Source organism: Cyprinus carpio, chromosome B7 (genome assembly GCF_018340385.1).
Source record: "Cyprinus carpio isolate SPL01 chromosome B7, ASM1834038v1, whole genome shotgun sequence".
Taxonomy (NCBI): domain Eukaryota; kingdom Metazoa; phylum Chordata; class Actinopteri; order Cypriniformes; family Cyprinidae; genus Cyprinus; species Cyprinus carpio.
In genome coordinates this window covers 35870906-35888597 of record NC_056603.1, presented here as the reverse complement: position 1 = coordinate 35888597, position 17692 = coordinate 35870906, and the positions used below count along the sequence as shown (strand labels likewise).

General features: G+C 40.1%; 1 protein-coding gene across 4 annotated transcripts in view; it reads left to right on the top strand.

Annotated features, from left to right (window-relative positions):
• Nucleotides 1-17692, top strand: part of pde5ab (phosphodiesterase 5A, cGMP-specific, b) — a 49406-nt gene that overhangs the window by 22610 nt on the left and 9104 nt on the right. For 3 of the 4 annotated variants that reach the window (XM_042728456.1, XM_042728457.1, XM_042728454.1), the window contains exons 8-12: nt 326-434; nt 657-741; nt 3803-3978; nt 4673-4732; nt 16936-17082. In XM_042728456.1, coding sequence (XP_042584390.1) covers nt 326-434; nt 657-741; nt 3803-3978; nt 4673-4732; nt 16936-17082 — 577 coding nt within the window. The remainder of the gene's footprint in view (nt 1-325; nt 435-656; nt 742-3802; nt 3979-4672; nt 4733-16935; nt 17083-17692) is intronic. The other variant, XM_042728455.1, reaches the window with a different exon arrangement.

Genomic DNA, 17692 nt, shown 5'->3' with positions numbered 1-17692 from the left:
CAAAATATGGAGGAAGTGGAAAATTTGTAACTTTGGGAGCTTGGGTTCAAGAACTTCTGTCTTTGAATGAGGTGTAAAAAATGTGAGGGTTAAAACTCACTATATTTTTATATTATAATGACCTCTTATTGTCATATCAACTCATATACATGCCATAGCCATAGGGGTTAGGAAAAAACATTAGAATAAGTAAACTGAGAGAGAAATTTTATTTTGGGTGAACTATTAATTTAACATGGTTTCTATTTAGTACTTAAGTTGTGTAGTATTAGTGTAGTAAAGTTTTCAGCAGGAGTGCTTAAACTTTTTTCCCTGTCTTTTACAGAGAATGTGATGTCAATAAGATTAACTATATGTATGCCCAGTATGTCAAGAACACTATGGAGCCATTGAACATTGCAGATGTCACCAAAGACCAGCGATTTCCATGGACAGTAAGTACTCAGGGGAAAGCTGAATAGGAAAGTCAATTGGCATAGGGTCATCCCGCTCTGGGATCCCAATGTTTCTGGGATTTCACAGAGCTCTTATTCATTCAGACATTCACCTCCCCCATTTTGCGTCATGAACTGCCCCTTTTCCCAAAGCTACTTTAAACTGAATTTATTTGACCATCTCTTCATTGCATTTATTTTTTTCTTTTATTTCTTTTTAAGAGTGAAAATCTACAATCCTCAAACTTTCAAATTAAAAGTCTACTGTGCACGCCAATAAGGAATGGGAAGAAAGACAAAGTGATAGGTATGTGTGTTTTCTATATTTCTTTTTTCACAATCTGACCTGAAATTTTTATTTTTTACTTTTAACATTTTAAAAGGTTATTATTAGTGGTGCTTACATTGCATATTACAATTGCTTATATGAAAAAAATCCTTAATCCTGTGTAAAATTGTGTGGCTTTTTGTGTAGAGGTGTGAAACTATAGTGGTTACATTTAAGATTTATACCTGACAGAAAAATAATAAATAAATAAATAAAACAAAACATATGAAAAAAAATCCCATAGACTTACATAGAAGAAGGGATCCAAACCATTACTAGGGATCAGAATTAACCCTGTAACAAACACCCAAGACACCCCTCAGATTTTATTCAGAATGGATAAAATATATTTTAGATAGCATAACAACAAAGTCCATCTCTTATTTTATAATTTCTCATGCATTTTAACTGACATCAAGTTGCTAAACAATGGTGCTGTTCAAATTCAAGTGCACAGACCAGTATATGCCCTATAATGAAAGTCTGAATTGATTAGAATAATTTAGGTGATAATTTTCTTTAGGGTTTGAAGGGTTTATATGTTCTATTGTATGCTGCCTGAGCCATTCATGTTAAAAATAAATCCAAGGCTTTCTGTTTTTTAATTGATTACTTTATCCTTTTTATCAGCCTCTACATCATACAATAGTGAGACTTAGCTGATAGACCAAGTTAATTAATCATGTAATGATCTCAAACCTATTCACCCTCATTATTCCAAACCCATATGAATTTATTGATTTATTTCATGGAACATGAGAGGTGAATTCATAAAAAAGCTCCTGGAAACTTTTTTCATATAATAAAAGTAAATGGGGTCACACTTTATTTTAAGGTCTAATTCTCACTATTAACAAACCATTGATTACAGCCTTTGCCTCAATAAACTCTTAATTAGCTGCTTATTAATAGTAAGGTAGTTGTTAAATTTAAGAAGCTGGGTAGGATTAGGGATGTAGAATATGGTCATGCAGAATATGTGCTTTATAAGTACTAATAAACAGTCAATATGTTAATAATAGGCATGCTAATAAGCAACTAGTTAATAGTGAGAATTGGTCCCTGTACTACAGTAAATAGAGAATTGATTGAAAAGTACATTTTAAACTTTTTGGGCAAAATATTCACATAATGAAATGATCCATGTTCAACTTTAATAATGTGTCCATGAAAATGTGAACACCCTTGTGCTAGGGCTGGGCGATATGGCCTAAAAAAAAAATCCCCGATTTTTTCACCAAAAATCCGATTTACGATTTAAATCGATTTTTTTTGCCCCCCTACAATATTCAAATGACAAAGAAATTGTTCAAAACACGTTTTTTAATATAATTCTTTATTTATTATTTACCAGTCAAATTTATAACTGAGAAGATGATTTTTTTTTAAATTTTATTTAATACTAGCCCATCATGCATATAATCATCCCACTCGGCGTTAAGAACTGTTTAAAATTAAAATTGGCAACTACGCAGGGAGTCATTTTTTTTCTTATATAAATTATTTGTAAATAGAGCAGACACTGTCTAACTGTGTCTACACTGGACGCGAGAGTTGTCGTGCTGCGCCCCGCTGTGCTAAAAGTCTGTCTAAACTTGACCTCACACTACAGTTGCAAATCATCTGAATGTAGTGTCAGGACATTTTGTCATAAATAGAACGAGCATCAGTTTACTGATGGGGATCGTGTCGCCGCGTCCAGTTTAGACAACATCACTGGGTTCTATTGTCTTTTGTCGGATCGCGCCACTCATGCCCGGTGTAGACATTGCATGCGTTTTTAAATGGGTTATGTTACAGCCCTGCTTGTTTTTAATTTTTTTTTATTAAATATCTGTATTGACTGCATGATCATATCATCGTATTATTTACTGCCATGCGAGCTACAAAAGTAAAGCTTGGTGAGCCGTGCAATGAGCATTGCTGCAGGTTGCTTTTTGGCAGATATGCTGTGCTTGTGCTGCCGCGGTCTTGTTCATTTTGTAGGGCAAAACATCTCTCTCACTCGGTAGCGGAGTATGTGAGTGATGGTGGAGCGGCAACTATTTCCCTCCGCGTTCCGAGCATTTAATAATCACTCCACGCTCACTGCTACCAGAAACACCGCTCCGCCTTCGCTCCGTGGCTAAAGTATTTCAGTATGTTTGAAATGTTATGTTAATAACATAGCCTATATTAAAATAAAAAGTAAATAAAATAACAGTAGAGTTTCAAAGTGGCTTAGGCTTATTAAAATAAAAAGTAAATAAAATAACAGTTGCCAAACTAATAACATTTTCAGCATTAAAAGGTCTAATTGCTGCTTTCTGCTGTGCAAAATTTGGTTTGTAATGAAAATAGCAGTTCATTTTCGTCAGTTATTTTATCTACAGATCGATGCATTTCTTACAGATTTCAAAATCAGATAAAGATGAAGTATTGTAAGATTACATTTGTTTGAATGCATTATTTGCGAAAGCGATTGCGTGTGAATGTGCTGTATCTGTTTAAATCATGCTTTAACCCAGAAATATTCAGTAAAAAAGAAAAGACAACCTCCTTGAGAACTAGCCTATAACTTCCCGCTCGGTTATTGCCGTCATTATAATCTTCTGATTTGAGAGATTCATCTGTATCAAGCTATAGCTAAATATGTTTAACATGTGAATTATTGCTAAATATGCAGTTATATTACGGGCCGTTGGCATGAATTGTACTCGTGATGGAGCAGTGGAGGAGTGCTCTTGGAGCGAGTGAAAACCACGACGCTCTGCCTTTTAAAAAACCCGTGCCTAGCTCCAGTCAAAATCACACCGCTCTACTCCGCACTCCGGAGAAACATACTTTGCTCGGCAGCATGTCTTTATGGCAAACGCACGGAGGAGGGTTGAGCCCAATCGGAACAACGGGAGCCCTGAGTGGAGCGTCGGTAGATGTTAAAAAGAAAACCGATTTTCATTCAAACAAACCGATGTAAACTACACATTCGAGTTAATCGATAAAATCGATTTATCGCCCAGCCCTACCTTGTGCTCTTTTTTTTTTTGGCCTCCGAATGCAGGTGTCTGCCAGTTGGTCAATAAGATGGATGAAGCTTCAGGGGAGGTAAAAGCCTTTAATAGGAATGATGAGCAGTTTCTAGAGGCCTTTGCTATCTTTTGCGGGCTGGGAATCCAGAACACACAGATGTACGAAGCAGTGGAAAGAGCAATGGCTAAGCAAGAGGTCACACTTGAGGTGAGTGTGATTTCATACATTTACTAATTAAAAAAATGCTGTAGTAAAATAAATTATGGCAGCTAACATCAGCATACTCTCAGTCACCCCTCGTGCGAAAATCAGATTGGACTGAAATAAACAGGGACATTGTTTCCATCCAGCCTCATTATTAGTTCATTAATAAGACTGGTTGAGCACCAAGGAATGTCCTTACTTTGTGGGTGGTATTAATATATTCAAGATTGTGACATCAAAATATCTCTTGAAATAGGGCAGTTTTCCAGCATATTTTTAATAAATGCTGGACTGAGGAAGACATTTTGCGTGTTAATTTTTATAGTATTTTAAATTCATATTTTAAAAGATTTTTACCCCCTTTAATCTGCTTCTACACATATTCTTGTCATATCCTCCCACTCCTCTATTTTCTTTTATCCCACCTTTCTGGAGCTGTCACAGTCAGAAGCGCTGGTAGCATGCTGTCTCCTGCAGCTGACACAATGGCTGCACTCCACATCAGGCATTCTCCTTTGTCATAAGCCTCACTTTACATCCTCCATCACCCAGCACTATTAAAATAAAAAAAAAAACTGAAAAACAGTACAAAGTTAAACAGTATGCACCATTGCCACTTGATCTCACTTGAGTATGTTTTATTCTGCATTCAGTATTATATAACAATATAATGTGGCTGTGTGTGAATATTATGCAGGTCCTCTCTTATCATGCCTCGGCTGCAGAGGAAGAGACGCGGGCGCTCCAGGTAACTGCGGTAAATTACAATTTCTCATCATTTCATATCAAAATGTGCCATCATCATCTTAAATGTGTCATTCAAACTATGATGTTGCAACAAATATCAATTTATGAAAAAGATATTTCAAATCTGAAATCTGATTGGATGAGCCATGTTTAAAGCCTTTGTTAAATAGCTGATATAGACATACTACCTGTACACTAGAATAATGTGAAACACCTGTTCATCATTTCACAGCGCAGAACCGATAGCAAATTGTTGTATATTAACATTCTCTTTGTGGATTAAATTTTCTTGGGGGAAGGATGACACTTATTGAATTTGATGAGTAAACTAACGCTTTAATGAATATTTGTCTCCTTAAAGGTCCCCTGAAGTTCCTTGAAACACGCAGCATTATTCTATGTGGTGACATAATTTCAACTGAAACTGGAAGAGCGGGCGGGACATATAGAGCAGCCCTGCCCCCTTTTTAAAATAGCCAATAGCATTTGGTTTATATCTGCTTGGGCCAGAGCCGTTGACCTTGGTAAAGCCACATTTGACAGCCACAGCCTAATAGATTACCCCCTAGATTTTTTTTATTTTTATTTATTTATTTATTTATTTATAAGGACAACACACATACATCAGCATTTCTGTAAATGTGCCAGTGTTAGCCAGTAAGCTAATTTTCAACTGCAGTCCTTTGGCAAGATGTTTCAAAACCCTTAAAATATCAAGAATATTAAACAAACAGTACTAAAACAGTACTAACACTATAACAACAATCAACATTTTCACACAAACAACCATGCAAGCACTCAGAGCAACGACACACAGCCTTCAATAGGTATATTTAAGCGTGCTGGAAAACATTAACCATACATGAAGCACAAAAGACTCCATTATGGATTAATGAGATAACACATACCTAGATTGTAAGCTAACAAAAAAAAAATAAATAAAATAAAATACCAGACCAGACAATTAGTAAAATATTAATGAAATAATCAAAAACATACACAAAACATACATTTAGCCGCCTGACAGCGAGCAAAGTTCATGGAACATGTTAACAGCTGATTAATAGTAAAATTAGCAGTAAAATTTATTAATTAAAAATGTCTGTTTTTTTAAAAGCCAGGCTTTAAGACTTTGTTTGAAAGAATGATATATGGTACAGTTTCTTAATTCAGGTGGAAGTGTATTCCACAACTGAGAAGCTTTTACAGAAAAGCATGATTGGCTAAAGGAGGTGGACCTGAAAGGAATTTCACAGTCTCCTCTCTGAGTAGATCTTGTAGATCTGTTGTTTAAATTTTTCTGCTTAATAAAAATACTAAGTAGAGGAGGAGCTTTTCGCAGTCTTAAACAACAGACAGGCATCAGTGTATTTTGTTAAATTTTCCCAACTAAGAATATCATATTTGGCCAAAATATTGCAGTGATGGTAAGTATGTTTTTTTTGTTGTTGTTTTGTTTTTTTATCTAATACTTTATATACCTGCTTATACAGGCTTTAGTGTTGTTCCTTTAGCTTGAGACCAAGGTGACATACTTTATGTTAAGTGAGGTATAATCATTGAATTTATATATAATTTTGCTGTAAACTGTAGACAGTTTCTTAAATACCTAAAATTGGCAAGATTATATTTAGTTATTTGCAATACTTTCTTCACTTGTTTGTTGAAAGATATGGAGTTAATTGGTTAACAGATGTTCAGGAGCAGGGGCATGCCCCAAACAATCACCTGACTTCCTGAAAAATCCATATATATCGGGTCACCTTATACCGTACTGCTAGTCTCGTTCTCTCAAACCCACCCTTCCCTCCCTTTCTCATCCATTCAGCCAACCTTATCCCACATTACCTTTCTTTCAGGTTGTATCGGGGTGTCCTAATTGTCCGGCCTAAATATATGCTAGACATGGTACCCCCACCCTGAGTTTTGCTGAGCCATCAATTCTAGATGCCCTGATCAACCTGACCATCATCCCATTCCCTCGACCCCTTCATCCTCTTTCTACTCTTCCCCAACTCCCTGTTCAACTAACAATTTCATAGCTTGTTTGTGGCGTGGTCCTAGCTAGTGAAATTTGCAATTCTTTGTTAATTTGTTTTTTTTTGGAATGAGAGACTACCTGAATGATCTCTCCAGACACATACATTTTGGGATCACAGTCAGTTACAGAGTGCCTCTTTGTGAAAAACCTACATACTGTCTTCTTTACATTAAGAACCAGATGTGAATCATTAAGTCATTTATTTAAATTTATCATTAATGCACTAGAATTCCAATCTGGATTTAGAGCTGGTCACAGTACGGAAACTGCTTTGGTAAAAGTTGTGATCGATTTACTGATGGCAGTTGACTCTGGGTTGGGGGTTGTTTTAATTATGCTGGACCTCAGTGCCGCCTTTGACACTGTTGATCATTCGATCCTTTTAAAACATTTGGAGTGTGATGTAGGCATCAAAGGAACAGCTTTAAAATGGTTTCACTCATATCTGCATGATAGAACATTTTTTGTTAATTTTGCAAATACTTCATCTTCTATGTGTCCTTTAAAATATGGTCTTCCTCAAGGTTCTATTCTGGGCCCTACATTATTTTCATTGTACATGTGCCCACTTGGATCTATATGTTGTCGCTATGACATTTCCTATCATATGTATGCTGATGACACTCAGATATACTGTATTTACCACTTAAAGTCGCGAACAAGCACTCGCTACAGGCCCTATTACTCTGTCTGGAAGAGATCAAAATTTGGTTGTCAAAAAGTTTTCTTCAGCTAAATGAAAAAAAAAAAAGTTTATTTTTGGTCCAACAAAATTTAAAGAGATGATTTCCAGTACTATTGCTCCTTTAGAATTAACTATAAAAAACAGTGTTAGAAACCTGGGTATCATAATTGACTCAACTCTCAGCTTTGACAATCAGATGAAGCCTGTAGTAAAAAGTAGTTTTTACCAACTTAGAATGATCTCCAGGTTAAAACCCATTCTTAGTTTTAAAGATTTAGAGACCAATGTCCATGCATTTATTACATCAAGATTGGATTATTGCAATTCTCTTTATGTTGGGATCTGTCAGCGACAACTATCTCATCTGCAAATGATACAGAATGCTGCAGCCAGGCTTTTGACAGGCACGAAAAAAAAAAGGGATCATATTACTCCAGTTTTATCTTCTCTTCATTGGCTACCAGTTCAGTACAGGATCGATTTTAAGATTTCATTGATGGTTTAAGATTTCATTGATGGAAAGCGCTTCATAACGTCCCCAAGTTATATCACCAATCTTTTAAAGTACCATACATCGGCTAGGATACTGAGATCAGCAGATAAACTGTTAATAGATAAACTGGCAATTCCTCGCTCCAAAAGAAAGTCTAAAGGTGATAGAGCATTTATGGTTGTGGCTCCCAAATTGTGGAATAGTCTTCCACTTCATATTCGGCAGTCTCCATCTTTAGAAGTTTTTCAGTCTCAGTTGAAAACTCATCTTTTTACATTAGCTTTCGCAGAGGAAAGACCTTCGTAGAGACCTTTCACAGAGGAACAACACCAATGTGTAATGACCGGATAAAGGGTAGCTGTCATCTGTTGGTTGGTTTCAGAAAGTGGTTCATTCTTACTAATTACGTTAGAATTTATTGTTTTTAATCTTTGTATATGCTTTTATATTGTGAAGCAGTTTGGGCAACAAAATTGCGTTAAAATGTGCAATACAAATAAATAAAGTTGAAGTAGATTGAGAAGCTGCTAGTTGTTTGGTTTTTGCATGGACATAAATTACGGTATTGTCTGCATACATCTGAAAATCACTCCCTGTACATACAGAGGGTAAATCATTTATATATATATAAGCTGAAAAGCAGAGGCCCGAGGATGGATCCCTGAGGCACACCCATTTCATTGAGCAGAAAGGGTAAAGTTTCACTACCCACCCTAACACACTGAACTCTACCTGTAAGATAAGACTTCATCCAATTTAACACATTAGGGGAAAAATTAAAATTAGCTAGTTTACAAATGAGTGTTTGATGATCGACAGTATCAAATGCCTTTTTTAAATCCAAGAATATGGCCCCAAAAACACCTCCTTTGTCCATTTTTAACTTAATATTTTCTAAGAGAAAACAATTTGCTGTCTTAGTACTGTGGTTGGATCGAAATCCAAATTGCATTGGGTGCAGTGTGTAAGGGCTACTATTAAGATGAGTTAACAACTGTTCAGCAACACATTTCTCTGCCATTTTGGAAATAATGGGTAAGATGCTAATAGGCCTATAGTTACTTGCCTCAGTCAGGTCTCCAGATTTATAAACCGAAACAACAATGGCTGACTTCCAGTCCTTTGGAAACTTCCCTTCTTTAATAGAGGCATTAATTAACTTTGTTATTGGTCCAGGAAATAAATCTGCATGCCTTTTAAGAAAGATAGATCCAAATATATCTTTAGACTTGGATGTTCTAAGAGAGTTCAGAAATGTATTAACTTTAGATTCAGAAACCTCCATTAGAGACAGGGCAGACTGAGAGATTCTATCCGTGGATTAACCAAAATTCCAATATGATTAATGGGCACTGTCATCTTTACAGAATTCACAAAATAAGAATTAAGAAGGGTTGCAGTTTCTATTGCCCCATTAATCAAGGAGCCGTTATCTCTAATCTCTAATTGCTTTGTTGTATTATGATGCCATTTCCCAGTTAGCTTTTTCAATATGAAACTCTTAGTAAAACAAAATTGTGGCCATAATCATGCTGAGGCTATGTAGTTGTAAAAGTTTTTTATATATGTCGACTCCTGCATATGATCCGCTCCATGCGATCGAGGCTCTGGACCGGAGCCAAAGTCCAGATCAGACTGTGTGCACTGCCGCGGTTTGCATGAAACAACGTGAAACCAGACCTCATTTGCCCCAATGGAAAGCATATTTACACTGTCTGAATCTTTCCCTGTTACCTACAATGTGCACTACGAGCCATTCACTGTACGGGAAATACTACACTTTGAACAAGTGAGTGATCTCAGCCAGCAGTTCAGCATGTGTCTATAGTGCAGGGGGCGGTGCTTCAGATTCTAGGGAGTTTGGTCAAAAGAGTTGATGAGAAGATGAAGTACGATGTGACGTCAAAAAAATCGTTGAGCGAACTGCAAGCTTTGAATGCTTATATCTTCTAAATGCAAATTTTGTCACTGTTTTGGCGCACAATGCCTTATATATAACCTTAAGACTAACATATTGATACTAACACCCAAAAAACATTCATTTAGATTTCATGGGGACTTTAACATCTTGATTATGTAGTAAAGGTTTTACTAAAGCAAAAAGATAGCAATACACCTTCAAGTCTTGGATGGGCAACACAGTGTTCCAACAGTGGTAAAATACACAAATTAACAACAGATATGACAGTAAGACACCAGTTCACTTTGCTACTGTGTATAATACTGTGCAGCACCTATAGAAAAACTGTTATTATTAAGATCTAAAGGAATGTGTCTTTTAGCAGTTGGCACAGTTAAAAAAAAATATTATAATATAGGTTTATAAAATCAAAGACTTTGAGACACTTTATTTTACATTTACATTTGTGCATTTATGCATTTTATTTTGTGAATGTAATGTGGAAGTGCAAAATGCTGAAAAGTATCTTAAAATTAGCAACCCTACTAAGTTAACTACATTTTCAATATCACAAATAGCTTTGCTGCCCAGCAAGCCTGAGAATCAGTGTGCTTTCCTGAACATTTATTTCATTTATTTGGGAAGTTTAATTCATTTAAGATATAACATATGAATACATAACAGAGTAACATATGTGTATCTTGTAGTTTGGCAAGCTGCTGTTTCAAAGTAGTTTGCGATGGCTGTGCCATCAATTCCCAAACTCAATGGCTTTATTTTAGAACATTTGTGTCTTGTGTCATATCACTTTTAAAATCACTTTGTGTTGTTGACGAAAACCTTGTATCCATGCTGAAATTGCTCTTTCATAGCTTATTGATTCAGTTGAGTCTTATTCTTTATAGCGTTTGTAAAGAAAATGTCTCGGTTACGTATGTAACCCTCGTTCCCTGAAGGAGGGAATGGAGATGTCACATCAGATGACCGATGAATTGGGATCAAGCTTAGAGAGACCAATCCACTACGAGTGTAAACTAAATGAACCAATGCACATTGGCATGCGATAATTGCATCCAGCTGCCACTGATCACAGCATGAGTATAAGTAGGCAGCAGGTGCAGAGCATATTCAGGTTTTCCGGTGAGAAGCCGAGCCAGTGACCCGGCTGCTCAACGGTGGTACAAAAGCTGTGGCATCGGCTAGTGCTTACCACAAGAAGACCAGCTACTGCTGCTATGGCACTACCCACTCAGTAAGACTGGATAACACTAGGAAAACGTACCTGTACCATTTGGGACAGGAACGTTGCGGAAGCCCCATTCTTCCCAAAGGAGGTTTCGGAAGCACTTACACATATGAACAACCGTTTAGATGCATATGGAAGATTAGAGGTGATTGTAACCCTCTTGGAAAATAGCAGGAAGTCTGCCTGGGAAACAAGGGCTCTGAGGCTATACCATGGAATTTACAGATATGGGACCCACTTAGATCGCTACATATGGAACCCAGCCCTCTACTGGTTTTCATGGATTCATTGAGTGAGGGCCTGGTGTGCGGATGCTCTGACAGGGTCTGGACTCTCTGGATCGGTTTTAGCAAGCCGACCCGAAGCCGGGGCCTCTCAGTGCTTCTACCTGTCTGTGGTGAGAACACAGGAGGATACCGTCTCCACACGAAGGCTATAGAATCTAGCGAATGTGTTGGGGGTTGCCCAGCCCACAGCTCTACAAATATCTATCAGCAAGGCGCCAACAAGCGTGCACCCAGGAGGATGCCACATTTCTAGTAGAGTGAGCTTGCAACCTGAATGGGCAGGGCATACCCTGTGCCTGATAAGCCAGGGTGATGGCATCAACTATCCAGTGGGTCATCCTCTGCTTAGAGATGGCATTCCCCTTCTGCCAGCCTCCTTGGCAGACAAAGAGCTGGTCTGAGGTCCTGAAACTTTGTGTCCTGTCTACGTATCATCTTAATGCCCAGACGGGACAAAGCAAAGCTATGGCTGGGTCTGCCTCCTCCGGGGGCAGCGCTTGCAGGCTCACTACCTGATCCCTAAAGGGAGTTGTGGGAACCTTGGGCGCATAGTTGGGCCGGGCCTCAGGATTACCAGGGAGTCAGCTGAGCCGAACTCTAGGCACAAATCGTCAACCGAAAATGCGTGCAGGTTCCCTACTCTCTTGATGGAGGCCAGTGCAAGCAGGAGCAGAGTTTTCATTGACAGAAACTTCAGCTTGACTGTCTGCAAAGGCTCAAATGGGCCCGGCTGTAGCGCTTTGAGCACTAGAGTCAAGTCCCAAGAGGGTATAGAGCAGGAATCCTCAAATCTGGACCACGAGATCCACTTTCCTGCAGAGTTTAGCTCTAACCCTAATCAAACACACCTGAGCATGGTAATCTGAAACTGTTTTATCTGGATTGCCATCCTGCTCTTGAGCATATTCAAGCAGTTAAACACCTACTGAGCATGTTCTTGCGTGAGGCGTGCTGTTTGTTCGACCGAGTCCAACTCCATACCGAGAAAAGATACCCTCTGCGTCGGGGAGAGTTTGTTTTTTTCCCAGTTAACCTGAAGGCCCAACTGGGTGAGGTGTGAGTGCACCAAGTCCCTGTGTTCGCACAACTGATCCTGAGACTGAGCTAGTATGAGCCAGTCGTCGGGGTAGTTGAGAATGCGAATGCCCTGCTCTCTCAGGGGAACAAGGGCTGCCTCCGCAACTTTCGTGAAGACATTGGGGCGACAGGGACTAGCCAGGCTCCCAGAAACTGTACAAGTTGCACCAACAGAACCACAGACGTACGCGCAGTGGGGCAGTGAGGGGGAACGCAGGGACAACATGTGCACAACACTTACCTGCGTTCGGGCAGAGGTTGTGTGAGTAGTACATTTGATCGCACTCTCAATCTTCCCACAGCTGCTCACTGGGGAGAGAGGTGGGTGAGTGTGATCCGAGACTGGCCCGTCCACAATTCCCTGTTCCCTCTGGGGACCCAGAGATAAAAAAATTGTTCTTTTGTCAAGGTTTTGAGTACCACTAACCATAAAGTCAGTGGCGGGGAAAAAAGTAACAAAAGATTCTCCGCACAGCCCTCCTTCAGGGTAGGGAGTGGTGCATTCATCATCTCCCAAAGAGCACTTCCCTCCATCTCTGGGACGCCCAATTCAGGGCCTCTTGCTCTTCTGCTTGCCACTAAGTTTGGCGGGGGCCTGGACAGGTGGAGCGGCTGCCCTGCGACTGGTTCCATGGCGCTGTTTTGCTGGAGGCTGCTGCATTTGCTGCATGGGAGCAATGAGTAGACTGAGGCGCTGCCGCCGGTGGCCGGGTGGATGCAGCAGCTGCACGCCAGGGCAGGATGTGTTTGATGGCCTCAGTCTGCTTCTGTGTGGTGGAGAACTACTGGGCAAAGTTCTCCATTGCATCGCCGAAGAGGCCGGTCTGGGACACGGGGGCATTTAAAAACCGAGTCTTGTCAGTTTCCGCCATGTCAAACAGACACAGCCAGAGATGGTGCTCCTGGACCATCATAGTGGACATTGCACGCCCCAGAGACCACACAGTGACCTTCGTCGCTCGTAGCGCGAGGTTAGTAGCGGTATGGAGTTCTTTGAGAACTTCTGGGTTGTGTCCACCCTCGTTCAGGTCCTTTAGTGCCTTGGCCTGATGAACCTGCAGCAATGCCATGGTGTGTAGGGCAGAGGCAGCTTCTCCGCAGGACACATAAGCACTGCAGGTTAGGGCTGACAAGAACCTACAGGCCCGGGAGGGGAGCGACGGCTTGCCCCACCAGGTTGCAGCAGTATTTGGACACAATTGCATCGCAACTGACCGCTCCACCGGAGGGAGTTCCATATACCCCCTTGCTGCCCCACCATCAAGGGTGGTGAGGGAGGATGAGCCACTGGGGCGGTTTCTGGCAGTGAAAAGTAACATCCACGAACCAGTGAGCTCATCATGCACCTCCGGGAAGAAAGGCACCGAAGTGGGGCCCTGAGAACCAGTGCAAGCCACCCTGAGAAACCAGTCATCCAGTCTTGAGGGTTCGGGACACGGTGGCAGTTTCCACTCGAGCCTGCCTCTCTTGGTGGCCCGGAAAAGCATAGCCATCATTTCTGGATCCAAAGCTGGCACTGCTGGCCGCCCAGTGGCTGGATCATCCTCTTCAGAAAGGTCTGGCTCACCCTCCGATGCAGCGATCGACATCCGATCATTGGGGAGAGCACCGAAAGATGTCCAGCCTGTTCTCTTGGCAGCCCCACTGGCTGTGAAGTGCCAGCGGAAGGAGGAGCCCTCAGAGCTTGGTTCCTCAGAGGGAAATTCCTCACCATCACCGACCAGTCTGGCCAGTGCCAGAAATGCCACCAGGGAGAACCCAAGATCTAGGCAGAGGCACGGGTACCCCGCATCTTTGCAGGAAACAGAGTCTGGTCCGCAACTCTAAGGTGGTCATTTTCCTGCAATGGGAGCATGACTCATCCACGAAACCCAATTCAGCATGCTTAATGCCCAGACATGAGAGGCAGCGATCGTGGCCATCACCCGGCACCAGGTAACGACCACATCCAGAAATGCACAGATGCAAGGGCATCTTTGAAAATATGCGTCTTTAAAAAGATGCTCCACCCGTGAATGCTCTTTTAGAACTCGCTCTTTTAGTGTGCTGAAACACACAGGGGAGATGGCCGCGTGCAACACAAACAGGGGGGAGTGGAGCCTGATCTGTGCAACCACTCGACACGGGAAGAACCACCGCCGCTGAAGTGCCGTACCACCAGCACGAGAGCTTCCGAAGAGCATGCTTGTACTCGATCTGTAGATCACTCGATAAGCAGAAGGTCAGGAGCACAACGATGAAACCACTCGGCTCCGAAGTGAAAGAAACAGTTCTACTCCACCATCATTGAATCCGTCCTCTGCACTTCAATAACTGTCTGGTTCAGCTCAGCTACCAAATCTGACCTCAGAAGACTACAGAGGATAGTCCGGACTGCTGAGCGGATCATTGGTACAACCCTCCCTTCTCTCCAAGAACTGTACTCATCCAGAGTTAGCAAAAGGGCTGGCAAAATCACTCTGGACCCCTCACATCCAGCACACTCCCTCTTTGAACTGTTGCCATCTGGTTCGACACTACAGAGCTCTGAGCACCAGAACTGCCAGACACAGGAACAGTATCTTCCCTCAGGCAATCCATCTTATGAACACTTGACAATAACTGTGGAACACACAACATTATTTATACACTCATACACTTATTTATCTAACACACATACTTAGTCTACACTTCAAATTTGCACATAATATACCTGTACATACAAAACTTTCTATTGTAATATACCTGCACATACAATTTGTATATTGTTATTCCTTACTTTCTTGTTCTAATTTTATTCTTTTATCTGTTTTTTTTGTGTTTTTTTTTCTGTCACTGTCATTCTGTTGCAGTGCAGAAGCTTCAGTCACGAAAACAAATTCCTTGTATGTGTAATCATACTTGGCAATAAAGCTCATTCTGATTCTGATTCTGAAAAGCTGAATATGCACTGCACCTGCTGCCTACTTATACTCATGCTGTGATCAGCGGCAGTTTGATAATCTCATACCAATGTGCATTGACTTGTTTAGTTTACACTCAAAGTGGATTGGTCTCTCTAAGTGAGATCCCAATTTGTCAGTCATCCGATGTGACGTTGAGAGTGATTTGTAATTTATCAGATGTGACATGTTGGTTGTGTACTTCATTGTAAGATGTTTATATTGAGTTACTGATGTGATTAGGCCTGTGAGAGTAATCAGGCAATTAAGACATGGACAGAGGCAGAATTTCTGCTTCAATTGAGAGTCATTTGTTTGTTAATTCCAATAAGTGAAGATCAGCATGCAGATTTGCATTACCCACAAATACCTGAATTGTAGTTAATAATAAACAGATGAAACTATATGAAAAAAATGTTATCTATGCAGGTGGTTGTGGTTTTTGTTATCCCACTTAAGCACATAAAGCAACAGGAGAGAGGAAGAGAGACATTAATTATGTGATTTGCATTATCCGTTGAACCGTTTTCAGCAAGAGAAGACAAATCAAGTGCAGCACAAGTGCTCATCATGTGCACTGCTAGCTATGCTGATCCGCAGCTCATTGATTATTTATGCCTGACAGTCAGTGATCTCTTTCCTTTTAGTTTGGTTGTCTGTTGAGTGAGTGAATAGTGTGATTGTTCAAATGTGTGTGTGTATTTGTACAGATAAAAAGGATACTCCACCCCAAAATGAAAATTTTGTCATTAATCACTTACCCCCATGTCGTTCCAAACCCATAAAGCTTTGTTCATCTTCGGAACACAATTTAAGATATTTTGGATGAAAACCTGGAGACCTGTGACTGTCCCATAGACTGCCAAGTAAATAACAGTGACAAGGTCCATAAAAGGTATGAAAGTCGTCGTCAGAATACTCCATCTGCCATCAGACATGCAATCTGGGTTATATGAAGCAATGGGAACACATTTTGTAAGCAAAGAAAACCAAAAAAACGAGTTTATTCAGCAATTCCTTTGTCAACAGTCTCCTCTCAGTATACTGCATATGCTCTTCTGTATCATCCTCGCCACAAGGATGCGCTGTTTCTACGTGTATTTAGCTTTGATTTCGTCCCCTTGGAATTATAAGGTTCTATCTGCTTTCCGAGTAGTTTTGAGATATTGAGCTTCAAAGTTGTTGCATTCCATTCCATTTTGTTTTCTTTGCTTACAAAAAGTGTTCCTGTCGCTTCATATAACCCAGATTGCACGTCTGATGGCAAATGGAGTATTCTGACGACAACTTTCATACCTTTAATGGACCTTGACACTGTTATTTATATGAAAGTTTATGGGACAGTCACAGGCCTCCCGGTTTTCATCCAAAATATCTTAAATTTTGTTCCGAAGACGAACAAAGCTTTTACGGATTTGGAACAACATGGGGGTAAGTGATTAATGACAAAATTTTCATTTTGGGGTGGAGTATCCTTTTAACACAGCAACTGATTGTTTGTGAAAAAAAATATTTTTGAGTTTCAAGGTGTAATGTAAATATCTGCCTGTACTAACTTCACAGGCAGCTACGATTCCTTCTGCTCAATCTCTCAGACTGCTGGACTTCAGCTTCAGTGATTTTGACCTGACAGATGCTGAGACGACCCAAGCAACCATCCGCATGTTTGTGGACCTCAAGCTTGTGCAGAATTTTCAGATGAAGTACAAGGTATCTGCTTAGACGTTGTCATTTATTTTGGTTATTAATAGTAGTGTTATATATTATTTCTCATTCCTGGGATTAGGTGTTTGTACAGACCCATAAGCCTCATTACTACACTAAAGCTCTTAACTCATCCCATATGTTTGTCTTGAATATCTCAAGACATGTTTTAATGTGGGGAGGTATTTCTTCTAAATGATCAAACTTACAATTTTCACTGGATGAAAAACAGATGAATAGACTCACACTGAATATGAACAGCCGTATATAGGGATCCAAATATCAAAGAGACTTGGGCGTTGGGGATGAGCTTATTTGACCTGGGTCAAGTAGAAACCACCTAGCAAGCACCCATTACACTCTAAAAACTGCATTATGGACTAAATAACCTCTCTGAACACCTTAACAACATCAAAGCAACTTGACAACCACTGACAAAAGCATTATGTCATGGTGCATTTCTACAGAAAAAAAAAAAACACACACCTGTGAACTCATTGCATTAGTATTACTGTTGTATTGTGTTTTATTTTATAAACCCTTGCCAGATTTACTTTTAAAGAAATTTCACTCAGACACTGCTAGTAAATTTCACAAATAATTACAAAGAAACAAA